Here is a 17,578-nt window from a genome sequence, read left to right on the forward strand (position 1 = left end):
ATGGCCTCTATTGAGAGGCTGCTTCCCTGTGCCTTGGGCAGCCTGACCCTGAGAAGGTGGCAGTGTGCACTTGCCAAGTCCTTCTCAGGACACCTTCACAGAGGGTCCGAGGTGAGGGATTGGCCCACTTGGGGGTTACAGAGATGATGGCTTCCTAGGCTAGAATATCTAATGCCTTATAATAGGCCGATCCATAAGTTTTTATTAAGGAGCTACTGTGTACAGGCACTTGGGAGAACAGTGGCCCAAACCAGGTCCCTGCTCTGTTGCAGCTCTGGTTTCAGTCCAGGCAGACAGGCCTGGAGGGAGGGCAAACCTCTCTCTAGAAAAAACCCACAAGTGCATCCTCTGAGCCTACAGTTAGGACGTGGTCAGGGAGCTTTGCGGTAGGTGAGGGTGGCTGGCCCCCCCTGGGGTTAGCAGTGTGACTGTTGGACAAGGGCCCAGTTTATTCCTTTATTCCTGCTCTGTGCCAGGCCCTGGGCTGGGATCTGCAGAGTCCCCAGGGCTTGATCACACATGGGCTGAGAGCCTCCCAGAAAGGACCCTCCTCCTGGGGAGCCTGCCTGGCTCCGAGTGCAGGGTGGTGGTGGGGACAACACACTCTGCACTGGGGGGTGTGCATGGGGCTGTCGAAACGTTTCGGCGTTGGCCCAGGGAGTGGAAGAACTGGCTTTGTTATCTGGAAATGGTGCGGCAGGGGAGGGCGGGAGGGACTCAGGGAGGGGTGCAGCTCAGTGGTGGGACCAGGACCAGCAGAGCGGGTGGTGGCTCCATGGCTTGACCTTGGCTGCTGGGGACATGTTGGGAGGGAACTCAGCCTTCAGGCCTTTGACTTATTCTTTGAGCCAGTGGATTGTTTTAAAAAACATCTCCAGGCCAGTTAGCTAACTCAGTTAGAGCATGGTGCTGATAACACCAAGGTCAAGGGTTTGGTTTCCCTTACCCACCAGTCCCCCCAAAATCAAGCAAACAAACAAATCTCCAGCACTTGAGCATGTACAGGGCTGCAGGGCCCCAGCAGCTCTCTGCGCGCCCTGGCCTTACCCGCCTCTGTAAGCTTGAGGTGGGCTGGGGCAGGCTGGGGGGAGTGAGGTGAAGTCGGAAGTTGGGGAGAAGGAAGTTTTGTAGGGCTCTGTGGCTCCTGGTGAAGACTTTTGCTTTTACTCCTGGTGAAGTGGGAGCCACGGAGGGTTCCAAGCAGAGGAGGGGCGAGGTCTGGCTTTAGGAGAGTCAGTGCTGTGAAGGGTGAGCGGACCCGGTGAAAGCGTTTTAACCTTGGTATTGACCCTGCAATCCAGCATACGCTTCCAAAGTGACGAGGAGCTCAAGAAGGAAAGACCGACCTAGTGAGCTCTTCGGCCTTCTTCTTGGGCACAGAGGGGTGTGGGTCTGCTGCCCACTGATCCACTAGGGAAGAAGCCCTGTCTTTCCAGCACCTTCTTTACAACTTTCACCCACTTGAAGGGGTTGGCAGGCAGCAACAAAGGGATCTACGAGGGGAGATAACAAAGAACAGGTCACTCACTTTCCCTGGTTCCCTGCCACTTCCCAGGCTGTGTGTGACACCCGGGAAGGGTGTGAGGTCCAGACCCCAGCCTGTGGCTCTGGCTGCCTGGTTTTGGCCCCACTGCATACTCACACCAGACCAGCATGTGATCTTGGGCCAGGCAGGTGGTCCTGTCTGGGCCTCAGTTTCTTCATTGTTGACTGGAGCATTTCCCAGTCCCTGCCTTCAAGGCTGGTGTGTGGATCCAGAGGGATCTTTTCCAGCCCTGACGCCAAGGGCCGGCTCAGGGGATTCATAAATGCCTCCCAAAAGACTAGGTAGGCCATGCCTTTGTTTGCTAAACTGACATGCATGAGTGTGCCCCTGGGAAACAGCAGTGACCAAGGCAGGCGAGCATCCCTGCTCTGGTGGTGCTGACATTCAGGGGTGCGAGTGGCATGCACAGACAAAAGACAAATATGTTAGTGACACTCACCCTGCGTCAGATGGTAATAAGTGCTGAGGGGAGAAGTAAGGCAAGAGGAGCAGTTGTGGGCAGGGGGACGTTCACTTCAAGACTGCAGGAAGTGGTGGGGATGCTGTGTGACTTTGAGAGTGGCTTGCCCTCTTTAGGCTCCCTCCTGTGCAAGTTTGGGGAACGATGGAGCCCTCTGTTCCTGGTGCTCTCCTTGCCATTTCTCACCTTGGGGTCCTCTGCCCACCTGCTGCTCAGGTGGTAGCAGCACTGGCTGCTGCTCCTGCTGTGCAGGTGTGTTGGGTCATCGAGTCCTCATACAGGCCCTGTTGTGATGCCCATTTTATACATCAGGAGACTGAGACCTGGGTGGGCCCTCTGCCTATAGACTGAGCTCATAACCACCCACAGCATGCTGCCAGTGCACGCCGGGCTCTGGGGTGCTGCAGCAGGCAGGTCCTGGCCCATTAATAGGACCCAGAGTGACCTGGCCAAGATGCAGGACTCAGGGAAGGCTGCCTGGAAGAGGCAGTAGACAGGAAGGCCCTGGAGGAGAAGGACGAAGTGGGGCTGGGCCTTCCAGACACCAGGCCTGGCGGGGCAGAGGCATGTAGGGACAAAGGCCCATGTTCTGGCCTGCATCTCCTCTCCCATCCCATGTTTCCTGAACTCCTTGAAGGGGGATGGTCTCTGTCAGGGACTCAGCCTGGGGCCTGGAGCCGGAAGAGAACTCTAAGTTTTGCTGTAGGGGGTTGGGGGACTGTTCCATTTTTAGTGGCTGCTGCAGGAAGAGCAGCTGAGTGTTTCTGCTTGTCCTTGTGAAGGGCCAGAGCATGACTGTCCTTGGTAACTTCATCAGCTGATAATAAGAGTAGGGTTGGGTGGGAGTAGGGATCCTGGATCCTCCAACCCACATCGTTACCCCCTGCTGCCCGGTAGCCAGTATCTGTGCTGAATGCAGTTCTTAGATCCAAGCCCATCGAGTCTCCCTGACTGCAGCAGAAGTTCAGAGAGGTGAAGATCCTTCTGGTGGCCTCACAAAGACTATCTGGCTTGAGAGCCACTATCTGGAGCCAGAGTATCTCAGTTCCAAATCCCAGCTCCATCACTGAGCTTGGGCTGAGTCACTGTACTTCTTGGATCTGTTTCTTCATCTTTGAAATGGGGATCATGGAGATGCCTACCTGCTAAAGGGACCCGTGAGGAACAGATGGGACCACAAGCAGGGCCTTGCCAGAGTGAGCAAAGGCTGGACTTTGGCCATAGTTTGTTAGGTTATGATGACAGGCTGGTGAACCTCCTTGCACTCTGTTCTTTCTGCCTCGTTATGCCGGTGGGTAGAAATTTGAGGCTTGGCCAGGCTTTCTGCATCTCAGGGGTGCATCTCCATCCTTGCATTTGAGGCAGCTTTATGGGATGGCTATGCTATTTATGTAGTCAGGTCTCCTCCTGGTGGATGTCAGGGCTATTTCCAGTTTTTTACTCCTAGCAACATCGCAATGGTGCACATCTTTGCATCTTAGTGGTGAGCCAGTTCTCTGGATTTATTCCCCCTTTCCTTTTAGCATCCCTACAGGAGCTGTGATCCTGAGCCTTGAGGGGCCATCCTCCACAATATTTTACTGTGAAAATTCAAACCTCTGGAAAAATTGAGGAATTGTATCATGAGTGTCTGTGCATTCAGCACCTGTGTTCCACGATGGACATGTTTTACATTTGCTTTGTCCCATATCTGTCCTTTCGGACTGGATCCCTAGCTTGGTGGTAGGACCTGCACTACCTTGTTAGTCACCTGCTTCTTCCCCTTCATCTCAGTTTCGATGCAACATTCAGACACCCCCGGGCGTCCACTTGAGATCATGCCCAGAAAGTAGTTCTCTTGAGGGGTTCGTGTCTAGGTAGGGGTCCCCCTTGAACAGCCAGGAGGGGAAGGAGGGACAGCAAGATGGGCTTCGGTGAGGCCAGCAGGGGCATCCCATTCCCCACACCTTGCAGGTGCATTGGGGAAAAATGACAAATGACTCCCATGGACATGCACCTGGAGATCTTCTGGAGCTGGAATGTGCTTGTGGCTCATGGTCCCAATAGGACAGTGACTTCTGTCTCATTTGACTGTGACCCACCGCCAGGGAGTTTTACGTTATTGCCCAAGACTCAGTCTCATGTAAACACCCAAGCAGAAGTTTCATCAAATGTACTTACCCTCTCTCTAGGTGACACATTCAGTATTTCCTCTTCTAGTCTGCTCTCAAAAAAAAAAAAAAAGAATGAACAATGAACACACTGGTCACACCCACCCATTGTTTTGTTTGTTTGTTTGTTTTTGGTTTTTTTTTTTTTGTCTCATCTTATGACATACAGTTTGCAAGATGCTGGATGAGATTGTCTGTTCCAAAGGGACAGTCTTTGCCAGTATTGTTCCTGGTGGAATCTTTGAGGTCTGGAAGGGGGCTTGGTCTATAGGAGCCTGCCGTGGATTGATTGAATTGTGTCCCAAAGTTCACATTAGAAGCTTAATTCCCACTGTAACTGTTGAGGGTGAGAAATCCTATGAAGGTAATTGAAAGGTGGTGCCTTGAAGAGGTGATTAGATTGTAGGACCATGCCACAATACATGTCATGAGTATGACTTGCTCCCCACTTTCCTGAAGTGACTGTGCTTAATTCTTTTCTTTCTCTGCTTGACAAGGTGCTTGTCTCAGAAGTCCATCTGCTCCCCACCTACAGTGGGACCTCTTTGTCTAATTTTGAGCATCTTTCTTCCCTTTCTAGAATATGCCGAGTTTTTGCACTGCAAGTCCAAAAAGTTTACAGACTTTGATGAAGTCCGGCAGGAGATCGAAGCAGAGACCGACAGGGTCACGGGGACCAACAAAGGCATCTCCCCAATGCCCATCAACCTGCGGGTCTACTCGCCACACGGTAGGCAGCACTGGCCGGGACCTTTTGCCGACCCTGGCTGCCAGTCATGGGTAGGATCTGCTCAGTCACAAAGAAAACACTACCTCCCAGTTTTCTTTAAAAACACACACACACACACACACACACATACACACACACTCTCTCTCTCTCTCTCCCTCTCCTTTTGATACATATCATCCCACTTTTGATAGGTACATGGTAAGGAGAAATCGATCTCAGCTCTAAGAGAAACCCAGCATGCCAGGAAGACTCTTAGCAGTGGTGGGGACTGGCCAAATTGCACCATGTGCCCCCACCCCTTTCTTGTCCTTTATATAATTTTTAAAAATTTTTAAATTTATGAATATACAATGTAATTGACTTTCATGTCCCTTTACCAATTCCTCCTTTTCTCACCTCCCTCTCCTCCCTTCCCTCCGCATCAACATCATATCTGTTCACTTATCTTAACAAGTTTAAGGAATTGTTGTGATTATTGTGTTTTCCCCCCTCCCCCTCCTCCCTCCATTTATTTGTTTGTATATTTATTTTATTAGCTTCCACATATAAGTGAGAACATATGGTATTTCTTTTTCCGAGCCTGGCTTATTTCACTTAATATAATTTTCTGTAAGTCCATCCATGTTCTGCAAATGGTAGTATTTCACGTGCCCCTTTATAAAAGGGCAGCTGCTGCTTGACTCAGGTCTGCTGGTTCCCCAAGAGGAGCCAGAAACCAGACTTCTCTGCAAAATGTCCTGATTTTTAAAATCTGCATTCAAACAGAAGCATGTGGCCATATACAGCCTCTGGCCCAGAGGGATGGATTGCTACCCTGGACAGCATTTGGGGAATATTCCAACATACTCTACCTCTTCAGGATGGGTTCCTTGTGATCAGTTTTAAAGTTGATTTATTTTTTAATAAATGATGCCTGCACATGGCTTAGAATTCAAAAATTACAAATGGGTATATAGCAAAAACTCACTGTGCCTCCAATATTACAATTATATTTCATGTTCTCCAAATGATATCTAAGAAATTATGAATATATACGTACATAAATCGTGTATGCGTGTATCACCACTTTTACTCGAATGGTAGCATAACATAAAAGTTGTTTATGCCTCTTTTTTTGTATGAGTGCATCTCAGAGTGTTTCTTATCACAGTATCATCTTTCCTTGGTGTTGGCTGAATGGATGGGTTGAAATTTATTTAGCCATTTAGATCAACTCCAATCTGCCAGTGCAGATGTCCTGATTTAGAAGTGTGTCATTGTAATAGAGGGTGTCTTTGGGATGGGATCCTAGAAGGGGAGTAATCAGGTCAAAGGTGTGGTATACAGAGAGTGTCAGGAGACATCCTGAGATCTCACCCCTGAGGAATTTGGGAAAGTCGGCAGCGTGTCTGCAGGGCTGCATGTGCCTCCTGTCCCCTCGACTCTGACCACCTTTACCTCTGGTTTCCCTCCCAGTGTTGAACTTGACTCTCATTGACCTCCCGGGCATCACCAAGGTGCCCGTGGGGGACCAGCCCGCAGACATCGAGTACCAGATCAAGGATATGATCCTGCAGTTCATCAGTCGAGAGAGCAGCCTGATCCTCGCCGTCACCCCTGCCAACATGGACTTGGCCAACTCGGATGCCCTAAAGCTGGCCAAGGAGGTCGATCCCCAAGGTGACCACCAAGCCTCATGGCAAAAGTTCCCTCTTCCTGGTGCCTCTGGGCCCTGAGACTTGCCCAGCATCCTTCATTCCAAGTCATTGGTTTTCTCTTTGGCACACGGTTGCTTTAGGAAAAGAACTCCCGGGACACAGCATTTCCCACAAGGGCTGGTAGTGCTGGTGGGCATCCCCCAGGAGGCCATTGTGTGGCAGTTAGATTTTCCTCCTCCAACGTGATGGTGCCCACTTTACCAGAGCAGGAAATTAGTCTAGGGGAACGGAAGAGCCCCGCCCTCACAGGGCTCAGATACGAGTCCAAATCTCACCTCTAGAAGTAGTTTACTGTCCCTGAGGCTTGGTCTGCCCTCTCTTAAATGGGAACATTAATCCCGACCTGTTGAGCTATTGTGAGGACTGAAGCTAATCTTCATAATCTGATCAGGGCCAGGCAGGTAAAGTAAAAGAGTGACAGATTACAGAAGCAAGTTGGGGGCAATAGGAAATAGTGTGGACTGTGGCATCCCTGGCCACGGGCATTCAGAGTCAAACTTTCCAGGTGGCCATTTATTCAGTAAAAGTTAAGCACTTGCTGCACACGAGGCTCTGTTTTTTTTTTTTTTTTTTTTTTTTTTTTGTCGTTTTTTCGTGACTGGCACTCAGCCAGTGAGTGCACCGGTCAGTCCTATATAGGATCCGAACCCGCGGCGGGAGCGTCTCCGCGCTGCCAGCGCAGCACTCTACCAAGTGCGCCACGGGCTCGGCCCCGAGGCTCTGTTTTGGCTTAAGGAATCCAGCAGGAAACAAAATCAACAGGCTGCCAGGGAGCAAATATTCCAGTGGGGGAAACAAAATACAACCAGCAAGTCAGCAAGTGAGATGATTTCAGGAAGCAGTAAGCTTTGGGGAGTAAAGAGAGCCCTTTGAGAGTGGCTAGAGTTGGATGGTCAGGGGCCTCTGAAGAAGTGAGGCTTGAGGCAAGACCAAAATGATAAGAAGAGGCAAAACCCAGGAAAATGGACAGTGGGTGCTAATAGCGTAGGGGTCATTGAAGTATGGGGTGCTCAGGACTCAGCAAGGAGGCCCGTGTGGCCAGAACACAGCACCGAAGGGAGGGCAGAAGGGGCGGGCCAGTCACGCAGGACCACGTGGGCTGCTGCACGGGTTTGGGATTTATTCTGAGCATGTTGGGAGTTTTTAGGCAGGTATGACACAAATGGAAATACGTTTTGTAAAATGTCCTCTGACTGTCAGGATTCCAGAGTGATGGCTGCTGATGGCCCTGTCCTGCATGGACCGCGAGCTCCTCAAAGTCCAGGGCTGTGTACTGAGCTGCTTTGTGTCATTGGTGAACAGGCTGGGCCAGCTCCTCCCCAGGATCTTCTAGGCACGCTTTCCCAGGAGGGGCTGCCCCAGCCTCCAGGGGCCCTGTTCCGAGGTCCTACAGCTCCCCACAGCCTCTCAGTCAACCCCAGTCATGTCCTCTGAAACGGGGCGTGACCTTGACAAAGACTCATCAGAGGCTTGATCAGGCGGTGCGAAAATGGGAATCAGTACAGTGAAGCACCTTTTGTGACCACGATGCTGGCCTTCTTTAAAAGCTTTTTTTTCTGCCTTTGAAATTATTCACAATTATTACCCAAAAAAGAGTCAACCACTGAAAAATATAGAACTCCAAAGTGACAGCCCTCCTTCCCCTGCAGAGATGCTGGTGGCCGTACTTGGTCAAGGTTCTTCCAGAGTTGTTCTTACATGTAAAGTCACATTTTTAAAAATGGGGTGAGCTTTCCTAAATTTTTTGTCGTGTATGTGTGTGTATGTCCCTGTCCTATACCATAGTGACAGCGTAAGTCATCCCTTGTGAGGGCTATGTGGCCCTTCACATACCACCCATGATTTACTCACCCAGTCCTTTGTTCTTGGACATGTGGGTTGTTTCTGGTCTTTCATGAACAGTGCTGCAGGGAGATCAGCCATCCCCATCAGAGTTGATGCCCCCAGGAACCCTCCCTGGTCGCATCCCTCTACCTCACTTGGCTTCTCCCCTTCTGTGCTTGGGCATGGGCTTGGTGGATATCCACAGATGGGGCCCTCTGCCCTTTGTAAAGGTGATACCAGTTCATATTCTCACTGCAGAATGTGGGCGGGGAGGGGCCCCAGGGAGGGCAGGGCTGTCACTCCTGCAATGCCCAGGTTGGCATCTGCCAGCAATCTCCCCTGGGCTTCCATCTGTCCCCTCTGTGCCACACACATGTGACACGCACACACGCCATGTGACACACATGGCAGGCACAGGCCAGCCCTCCCAGCAGGGGCAGTAGATCTGCAGGCGTGAGGCTTTGCTAGATTCCGGAGGACTTAGGGAGAGGAGAAATTCGATGGGTGGTTTCCAGAGTGGAATTGTAGCCGCGCAGGTAAGAGGTAGCCCTGGTAACAGTTGCTGCAGGTTTACATGTTAGTTTAGGACTTTGCCCAAAACTCAGATAGTACAACATTGAAACTGTGACCCGGGACTGGTGTTTCCATGAGGTTTCCCCCAGACCGTGCAGCAGCAGATGCTGTCACTTACGATATGAGTGACAATGATGGTGGCCAACATTGATTGTTTGAGCATTGCCACCTGCCAGGCTCATCCTCACAGACAACCCTCTGAGATTGGGGCTGTTACTGTCTTCATGTGACACGCGGGAAACTGGGCTCCAGGCAGGCACCATTATGGCTTGTCCCAGGTTGCTTGACCTGGCAGTGTCGGGGTCTGGAGCCACCAACCAATACTCTTTCTCATGGTGCCATCTGACTTCTGGGCTCTTTCAGGCTTGCGGACCATCGGCGTCATCACCAAACTCGACCTGATGGACGAAGGCACTGATGCCAGGGACATCCTGGAGAATAAGTTGCTCCCACTGAGAAGAGGTGAGGCTGGGGGGAGAGTAGAGGAGGGGGCCCCAGGGCAGGGAGCCAGTAGCTGAGGGGCCACAGGGTGCTGGTGGGGAGACCTGGAGCTTGCCTGCTTTTTAAAAACAGTATTTGTCATTGTCATTGTCATTACTAAAACCTTGGCAGATGCACAAGACACAAGGGAGGTACACACAGGCACCTGCACTGTTACCTGTTTCCCAGCTGCCTGGAAGTAACTGCTTTTACATTTCATTATAAACCCTTCTGACTTTGTTTTTCTTTGAACATATGCATCTTTTTGTTGCGATTCGTTTGTATTCATTTTTCAGTTACACGGCTAACACCTGCTCATTTCTGGGACACACCCACAGCCCCCCTACTTCCCCTATATAGCCACCAGTTAATTCTTTGTGGCTCTCCTTCCCAACAGTCCCCAGGGTTTGAAACTTTTATTCTTTTTTTTCTTATTACTTTCTATTATGAACAGTTTCAGACATTCTCAAAAGTAGAAAGAAAAGCTCAGAGAGCCTCTGTGGACCTGTTACCCAGCTTCAGAGGCTGTCAGTATGCAGATAATAACAAATCTGCGGCGTGGCCCCGCCCACTATTGTTATTTTCTTCCTGGGGTATTTTAAAGCAAGTCCTAGGCACATGTTATTTTATACAAAAATACCTACCTTTCTTTTCAACCAGTTCTCCTTTCTCCTTCCCATCCTCTTTGTTCTTTCTCTACCACTTACTTGTGGAAGAAACCAGATCCACATTGGCCAATTACCAACATAAACTGGTTATTAGATCTAGATGGAGGCCTGATTAGTTTCAGGGACAAGTTCGAGTGCAGGTCTGATAGGAGTAGCCTGAGTAGTTTTACTTATTTTATTTGAAAAACATTTTTAAGACTTTAGTTTTTTAGAGTAGCAGTTTTAGGTTCACCGCCAAACTGAGAGGAAGATACAGAGATTTCCTATATACCCTCTGTCCCCACACACGCACAGCCTCCCCCAGTGTCAACATCCCCCCCCAGTGACAGTTTGTCACAATTTGTTACAATCAATGAACCTCCTTTGTCCCGTCATCATCACCCAAAGTATGTGAAGTAGTTTACCTTAGGGTTCACTCATGGTGTTATAAATACTTTTATTCTCAAAACATGAGAAAAGCAAAATCAACATTCTCAAAAGCCTGGTTATGTACCAGGCACTGTTCAAGGCTCTTGACATGTATGAACCCATGTAATCCTGATAACAGTCCAACGAGGTGGCCGTGTTCTCATCCCCATTTTAGGGATGAAGACACTGAGGCATGGGGAGGCTAAATCCCTTGCCCTAGCTCTCAGAGCTACAAAGTAGCAAAACCGGTTTTGAGCCACATGTCTCCAGCTTTGTGACCTGCTTTGTGACCATGACAGGTAAATGTTATTTGAGATGACTTCCTAAGGTCCTGTGGAATGCCTTGTATGGGGGCACATAGGCCGTCACTCGATCCCCATCTGTTGGACACTTAGGCTGTTTCCTGTTGGTCACTGTGACACAGTGTTAAATATACATTCAGGTTTTTATTTTTATTTTTTTAATTCCTTCGCTCTGGCATCTGCTCTCAGCTGTGGGCACTTTCTGGCCTTCACGCTTTGCCAGCATCACTTAGACCTTTTCCTTTGCTCCTGGGGCTCCTGCCTCGATGTCTGAAATAGTCAGGGGGAAAACATCCAGACTGTGGTTGCCACCTTCCCCCAACTGCTGAGACATGGAGTGGTGAGGTAGCCCTGGATTACAAGGGAGCATGGTCAGGGCAAAATCCAAAAACCCATTTGGCTTCAGGGATCAGGGGCAGAGACAGGAGTCTGTGGCCAGTCGAGGTTTAGGGAGGAAATGGCAGTGCCGAACAGGAAGCAGACCCACCAGCCCCGCTCCCTCTGTCAGCCCCCAACACAGTCTGGGCCTCCAGCTTAGACATCCAGGGCACTGGGGTCTGCGGGGCTAGCTGGGCTGAGAATCCGATGACATGCTCTCCTCCGCCTCCTGCCTCCTGACTCACCGATGTCCATGTCGCCCCTCTGCCTTCCTTCCTTCCTGTTTCCAAGAACTATTGCACTTCCTCCTCCTGCTCCCTTGTGGGCCTGCTCTTGAAACCCCGGGCTCTCTCTCCTCACTGCCACGTGGCTTCAGCATCCCTCCCACTGGATCCTTTTCCTGGCTTACAAAAGGCTTAGAACTCCTGCCTTTAAAGGAATCAAAACCCAAGCTAGTTGCCTCTCTCTGCCCCCTGCTGTTTCCATCTACACCCTGTAATATAGATGATAGTGAGTCTGGCTTTGCACGGATCTGGGTTCAGATCTTGGTTCTCCTGCTGTGACCTCACCGTGGCATGCCTCAGTTCCCTCATCTGTTAAATGGACACAGTGACAGATCTGGGGGGGGATAAAAGCAAGTGTGTCTATACAAGGCCCAGCAGGATAAAGGGCAGACACCCAAAGAAACATGGAGCATAAATATGTGTCACTACTTTGGGCCTTTTGCTGTCTACCCCCAATCTATCTTTCCAGGTTTAATTTTTTAAGGGGTGGGCCAGGGTGGGGTGGGGGTGGAGGGGGTGCCATCTAGCCAGTACAGGAATCAAACCCTGAGCCTTGGGTTCGATTAGAACACCACACTCTAACCACCTGAGCTAACTAGCCAGCCCCCGAGTTTAATTATGTTAATAACAATGAATAAACAACCACATCTGTTTATTAAGGACCTACCATGTGTCCACCACTAGGCTAAGTTCTCCATTTCCCTTGATACCCATGCGTATGCCACCATTTTTGGGTGGCTTATGTCCATGTTCAAGGGCTGCAGGCTGTGGTGAATTTTTGAAAGCTATCCCCCTGCCTTCTCCTCTCCCAGTTTCTTTATGTTCAAATATAGCAAATCTTTTCTTCAAAGTGGAATTTTTATTCTAAAAATTTCTTTTCATGGTTAGAAAATTCCAAAATGACGCTGAAGGCTGTGTGTGGAGGAATCTGTCTCCCAACTCCCCCCTCTAAGTCCCAGTTCTCACATACTCACTGTTAACTTGTGTTTAATTCCAGAAAGCTTTAATGCAGAGACAGTAATTTTTTACGATCGCTCATGTTTTCTTCAAGTTCTTTTCTTTTTTTTTTTTTTTAAAAGGTGACCGGTAAGGGGATCTTAACCCTTGACTTGGTGTTGTCAGCACCACGCTCAGCCAGTGAGCGAACCGGCCATCCGTATATGGGATCCGAACCCGGGGCCTTGGTGTTATCAGCACCGCACTCTCCCGAGTGAGCCACGGGCCGGTCCTTCAAGTTCTTTTCTAGTTCCGTGTTTTATGTGTAAACCTACAATGCCTCGAGATCACATTTTGGTAGGCATCCAACTTTGATTCTTTGCCAATAGCGTCCATTGAACTGCCATCTGGACAGTACAGGGATCGAACCCTGGACCTTGGTGTTTTCAACACCATGCTCTAACCACCTGAGCTAACTAGCCAGTCCACCTTTTCTCTCACTGATTTTGAAGTGTTAACCTTCAGCTCCCACCTCCTTCTGGGTGTATTTTTGGACTTTCTGTTATGTTCCGTTCATCTCTCTAGGCATGAATGTGCCGTTACACCCAACTGTTTAAGGTATACTAACTGTAAAGTGGGTTTTGTTTGTTGGTTGGTTTTGGTGGCTGGCTGGTACGGGGATCTGAACTGTTGACCTTGGTGTTATAATAATACCGTGTTCTAAACTACTGAGCTAACCGGCTGCCCTATAATGGGTTTTAATGTCTGTCAAGATTAGCTGTCCCCACTTCCCATGTTTTTAAGATTTTTTTTCTTACCTGTCTCTGAAGCTCAGCTTGTAGACCTCATCCTCCCCAAATCTTTCTTCTATTGCCCCCTCCCTCATGCAAGCTAGATGTGATCTCTCCTTCCTCCAAACACTTAACGATGTTTTTCAGCGTGGCCTTCTGCTGCATTTACATCCTCTGTGCTGTTTCAGAGTAACGAGTTATGACCCCATCTGTGAGTGACTCATGGGGCAGGACCCATCTCTGCGCAGAAAAATTGCCCAGCCCCGTGCCAGGTCCACAGTGGGTGCCTGGGCACCTTGACCCACCTGGCACTGCCCACGCCCTGACTTGCTCTCCCTACAGGCTACATTGGCGTGGTGAACCGCAGTCAGAAGGACATCGAGGGCAAGAAGGACATCCGAGCAGCACTGGCAGCCGAGAGGAAGTTCTTTCTCTCCCACCCGGCCTACCGGCACATGGCTGACCGCATGGGCACCCCGCACCTGCAGAAGATCCTGAATCAGGTAGAGACTGTTATACAGGCTGTGCACTGCACAACAGCTGCCATCTATGAGCAGCATTTGTTTTAGCAAATGGGGTTCAATCCACATTTATTAATCACGTAATAAATGCATTTGTTCAGGGCCTGGTGAAGGATAGATATTCAGTAAGTCAGCTGCTGCTGTTATTAATATTGCTGTTATTATTACTATTATTTTAATTATCATTGTAATTATTTAGCATGTATTCAGAAGTTTGCATAGAGTTCGTGGAGCCAGTGACCTGATTAAGAACACATGGGCTGAACCAAGGCAGGGCGCCAGCAGCTCCGGACAGTAGCTGGATGGGAGATCTCTGAAATCTGACCTTCGAGGGTCCAAGTCCAGCTCAGAGGCTATAGTGGGGGGAAGGCCCTAGGATAGGGGCCCAGCCTTTCTGAGCCTCTCCTTATCCATCAATGGAGAATGACCACCATCCCTGCCCCCTAAGGCTGTGTCTGGAGTCAGTGAAACTGTGTCTGTTCAGTGCATAGCACATACGCTGCATGATATACAGCAGTATCCAACACCGGCCATGCCAGTACTTGATTGTTTTGCTATTGTTCTTTTTTTATAGATTCACAGGGTGCATAAAACAAAACCAGTATCTAATGGTATACAATATTGTGCCCCCGTCTGTCCCCTCCCTTCTACCCAAGAGCACCACTGTGATTATCGTCCTTGCCCAGCCTGAGTTTCTTTCTGTCCACAAAAGCAGAACAAACTTTAAAAAGTCACACTTCTCCCTTTCTTATCATAAACAATGACAGTCACAAATCACCTTCCCACTTGATCTTTTCTCCTTAGCAGTATGTCCTGGAGCTCTGTCCCTACAGTAAAGAGCCCTACCACGCTGCTTTTCTGTGGATGCGTCGTAGTCCCTGAACACATGGGCCCTGATCTGTTTAACCAGTCTCTTTTGCAGGGCCCTTGGACCATTTTCTAATCTTCCTAGTCAATAAAAGGCTGCAGTTAATAACATGGGTTTGCATGCACGCTAAAATCCCCACTATGTCGCAACACTGTAGCAGGTAGTGCTGGTCCTTAGCTGCTGTCCTGCTTTGCTCGGTTGGGGTTACCTGGCTGAGGTTGTCCTCCCAATGTGCAAGACATTCCACCTAGTTGCTTTCTGGCAGCTTCCAGGATGATGGCAGGGCCTCAGAGTGAAATCTGATAGTCATTCCTTCATGCACACACTGGGGATACAGTGCAGTGAGATAGCAGGGCCCTGTCCTCAAGTAGGGTGTTTTTTTGTTGTTTGTTTGTTTTTTTAAAAGATGACCGGTAAGGGGATCTTAACCCTTGACTTGGTGTTGTCAGCACCACGCTCTCCCCAAGTGAGCCAGGGGCTGGCCCTAAGTAGGGTGTATATCTAATTGAGGAGGGGGAGGACAGATGCAAAAGAAGCCACCAGACAAATGCACTATCAAGCCTTAGGTAGGGATGGGGGCTGGGAAGAGAGCTAGCAGCGGACAGGACTTGCCCAGAGAAGGCAGCTCAGGAGAGTAAAGAGGAAGTAAGAGTCCCCTGGGAGGGGCCTCCAGGGAAGGAAGCCAGGCTGGCCTGGGCAGGGGGAGGAGGAGAAGGAGGGAAGTAAAACCCACTGCGGGTAGCTGGGGCCTCCTTGGCGAGCCCACACGTGAGCAGCCCAGCTGGCCTCTTGGGAGCCTGGAAGGGCTTGGTCCCCTTCAAGTTGGGCCACTTCCTGGGACAACGGTCCCCCACTCCACCATTTCCCCGTGAGTTAAATGCTCCAGGATGTTGTGAGACCTGAGGGAAGGTCTGCAGAGCTTGCAACATCGATCTCCGCCTCTGGAGACTTGTAGCTCTCACAGAGAGGGACTTGCAGGCTAGGGACCCTGCCACGGAGGACTTTGGGGTGGCCCAGGGAGTGTGAGGCTCATTCATGCCTCTTCTCTCGCTTGATGGATAGTTTATAAATTCTTTTCTATTGGAGGACAGATGGGAACCAAACTCGGCTTTTCACTTTTCAGGTATTAGCTGATTTGATCGCTTTTGGTTTTTTCATTCATTTTTTTCCCCCTTTCTTCTGTAGTAGTTTTAAAAACATCAAACTGCCCAATTCTAGTGACTGTCCCATTTCCTCCCATCCTGTGATAGGCAGGCGAAGAGGTGGCCAGTGTCACCACTTCCCTGTGCTTCCTTCTAGTGACAGTCAAAGCCTGGAGAGGTGGACATGTCTTTATGACCCTCCCTCCTCCCCCCCCCCTCCCCCTACTTCCCTTCCCTTTCTCCTTTCTTTTTCCACCCTCCATGGTAATATCTTACCCACTCTAACGTATCTAGTTTTGTCTCTAACAACATGTCTTGAGGGTCATTCCCTGTCCTTTTATGCAGTGCTACCTCCTTTTAAAATTGGTGACAACAAACATTTCCCACAGTTCAAAGCAGAGCCATAGAGTGAAAAGGGAGTGTGGTCTCCTTCCAGCCTGTCTGCTCCATTCTACCCTTACTTCTACATTTCTTCCTTTTGAATCTTTCCTCTCTCTGTTGATGCAAATAGCAAAGTACAACGGTTCTTCAAAAAGTTCATTGAAAGATTCACATTATTTTTTACACTATTTTATTTTGGCGGGGGCAGCTGGCTGGTACAGGGATTGCACCCTTGACCTTGGTGTTATAAGCACCATGTTCTAACCAACTGAGCTAACAAGCCAGCCCTATATTATCTTTTAATTCCATTTTTCTTAATTCCATTTTTACACAAACTCTTTGAAGTACCTTCATACAAGCACTATGAAAATATATTCTTACTCTTCCCTTTCCTTCACAGAAGGGAGCCCATCATATATAGCTTCCCTGCCTTTTCAGGATAGATCTTTTCATCTTAGTTTGTAGGGCCCATCCTTGTGTCTGTAGGTTGGCCCAGTGTTCCTAGGTCTGGATGGATTGTCACCTGTCCGTCAGTCCTCCAGCCTATGGGCCCTGAGGCAGCTTCCTGGGCTTTGAACTGAGTAGGAGGTCAGCACATGTGTCTTGCTGCCTGGTCCTTGTGAGGAGCCATATCCTCCATGGTGTAGATGCTCCAATTGATCTGCCCAGCACCCAGCTGTGCTACCCTTCCTTGCCCCAGGCGCAAATGTGTCTGTGGCTGGATGTTTCTGTTGCTTTCTCTCGAGGCCACAGGGTGTGCTAGGCTCAGAGTGGTGGCAGGGAGAACAGGCCTGCCCCTTCCAGGCATCCTGCCTGTGCTGCCCTCTCTCATCTCTGGCTCTTTCCTGCAGCAACTGACCAACCACATCCGGGAGTTGCTGCCGACCCTGCGCAGCAAGCTACAAAGCCAGCTGCTGTCCTTGGAGAAGGAGGTGGAGGAGTACAAGAACTTCCGGCCTGACGACCCCACACGCAAAACCAAAGCCCTGCTGCAGTACGTGCCCCGCCCCTCCCAGCCTGGCCACCTCCTGCCTTCCACCAGCCACAGCGTCTGGAGGGCTAGGCGCTTATCGGCACTCATTCATTCACTCAACAAACGTGTGTCGAGAGCCTCCTGTGTGCCAGGCCCTGTCCAAAGCACTGGGGTCACTGCAGTGAGCAGGGCAGGTGCCCATCCCTGTCCCTGGGGTGCTCAGAAAGGGGGGAGGGGAAGGAATGGGACAGGAAATAAGGAAATGTATAGTGTGTTAAGTGGCAAAATGTTAAAGTGAGGAAGGGGCTAGATTGTAGAAGAGTGGGAGTGTCTGGGAAGGCCTCCCTGAGAAGGTGAGAGGCAAAGGCCTGAAGGGGGTGAGGGAGGGAGCCATGCAGACTTCTTGGGGATGAGGCCTGGCTGGTGCAAAGGCCCTGGGGCAGGAATGTGCCAGTGTGCTGAGAGA

At 49.9% G+C, this 17,578-nt stretch overlaps 1 protein-coding gene across 10 annotated transcripts in view; it reads left to right on the forward strand.

The window, feature by feature from the left end:
* DNM2 (dynamin 2) overlaps positions 1 to 17,578 on the forward strand; it is an 87,267-nt gene that overhangs the window by 36,909 nt on the left and 32,780 nt on the right. For all 10 annotated transcript variants that reach the window (XM_063112964.1, XM_063112958.1, XM_063112961.1 and 7 more), the window contains exons 3-7: positions 4,737 to 4,886; positions 6,342 to 6,545; positions 9,344 to 9,442; positions 13,570 to 13,730; positions 16,991 to 17,133. In XM_063112964.1, the coding sequence (XP_062969034.1) occupies positions 4,737 to 4,886; positions 6,342 to 6,545; positions 9,344 to 9,442; positions 13,570 to 13,730; positions 16,991 to 17,133 (757 nt within the window). The remainder of the gene's footprint in view (positions 1 to 4,736; positions 4,887 to 6,341; positions 6,546 to 9,343; positions 9,443 to 13,569; positions 13,731 to 16,990; positions 17,134 to 17,578) is intronic.

Source organism: Cynocephalus volans, chromosome 10 (genome assembly GCF_027409185.1).
Source record: "Cynocephalus volans isolate mCynVol1 chromosome 10, mCynVol1.pri, whole genome shotgun sequence".
NCBI classification, from domain to species: Eukaryota; Metazoa; Chordata; class Mammalia; order Dermoptera; family Cynocephalidae; genus Cynocephalus; species Cynocephalus volans.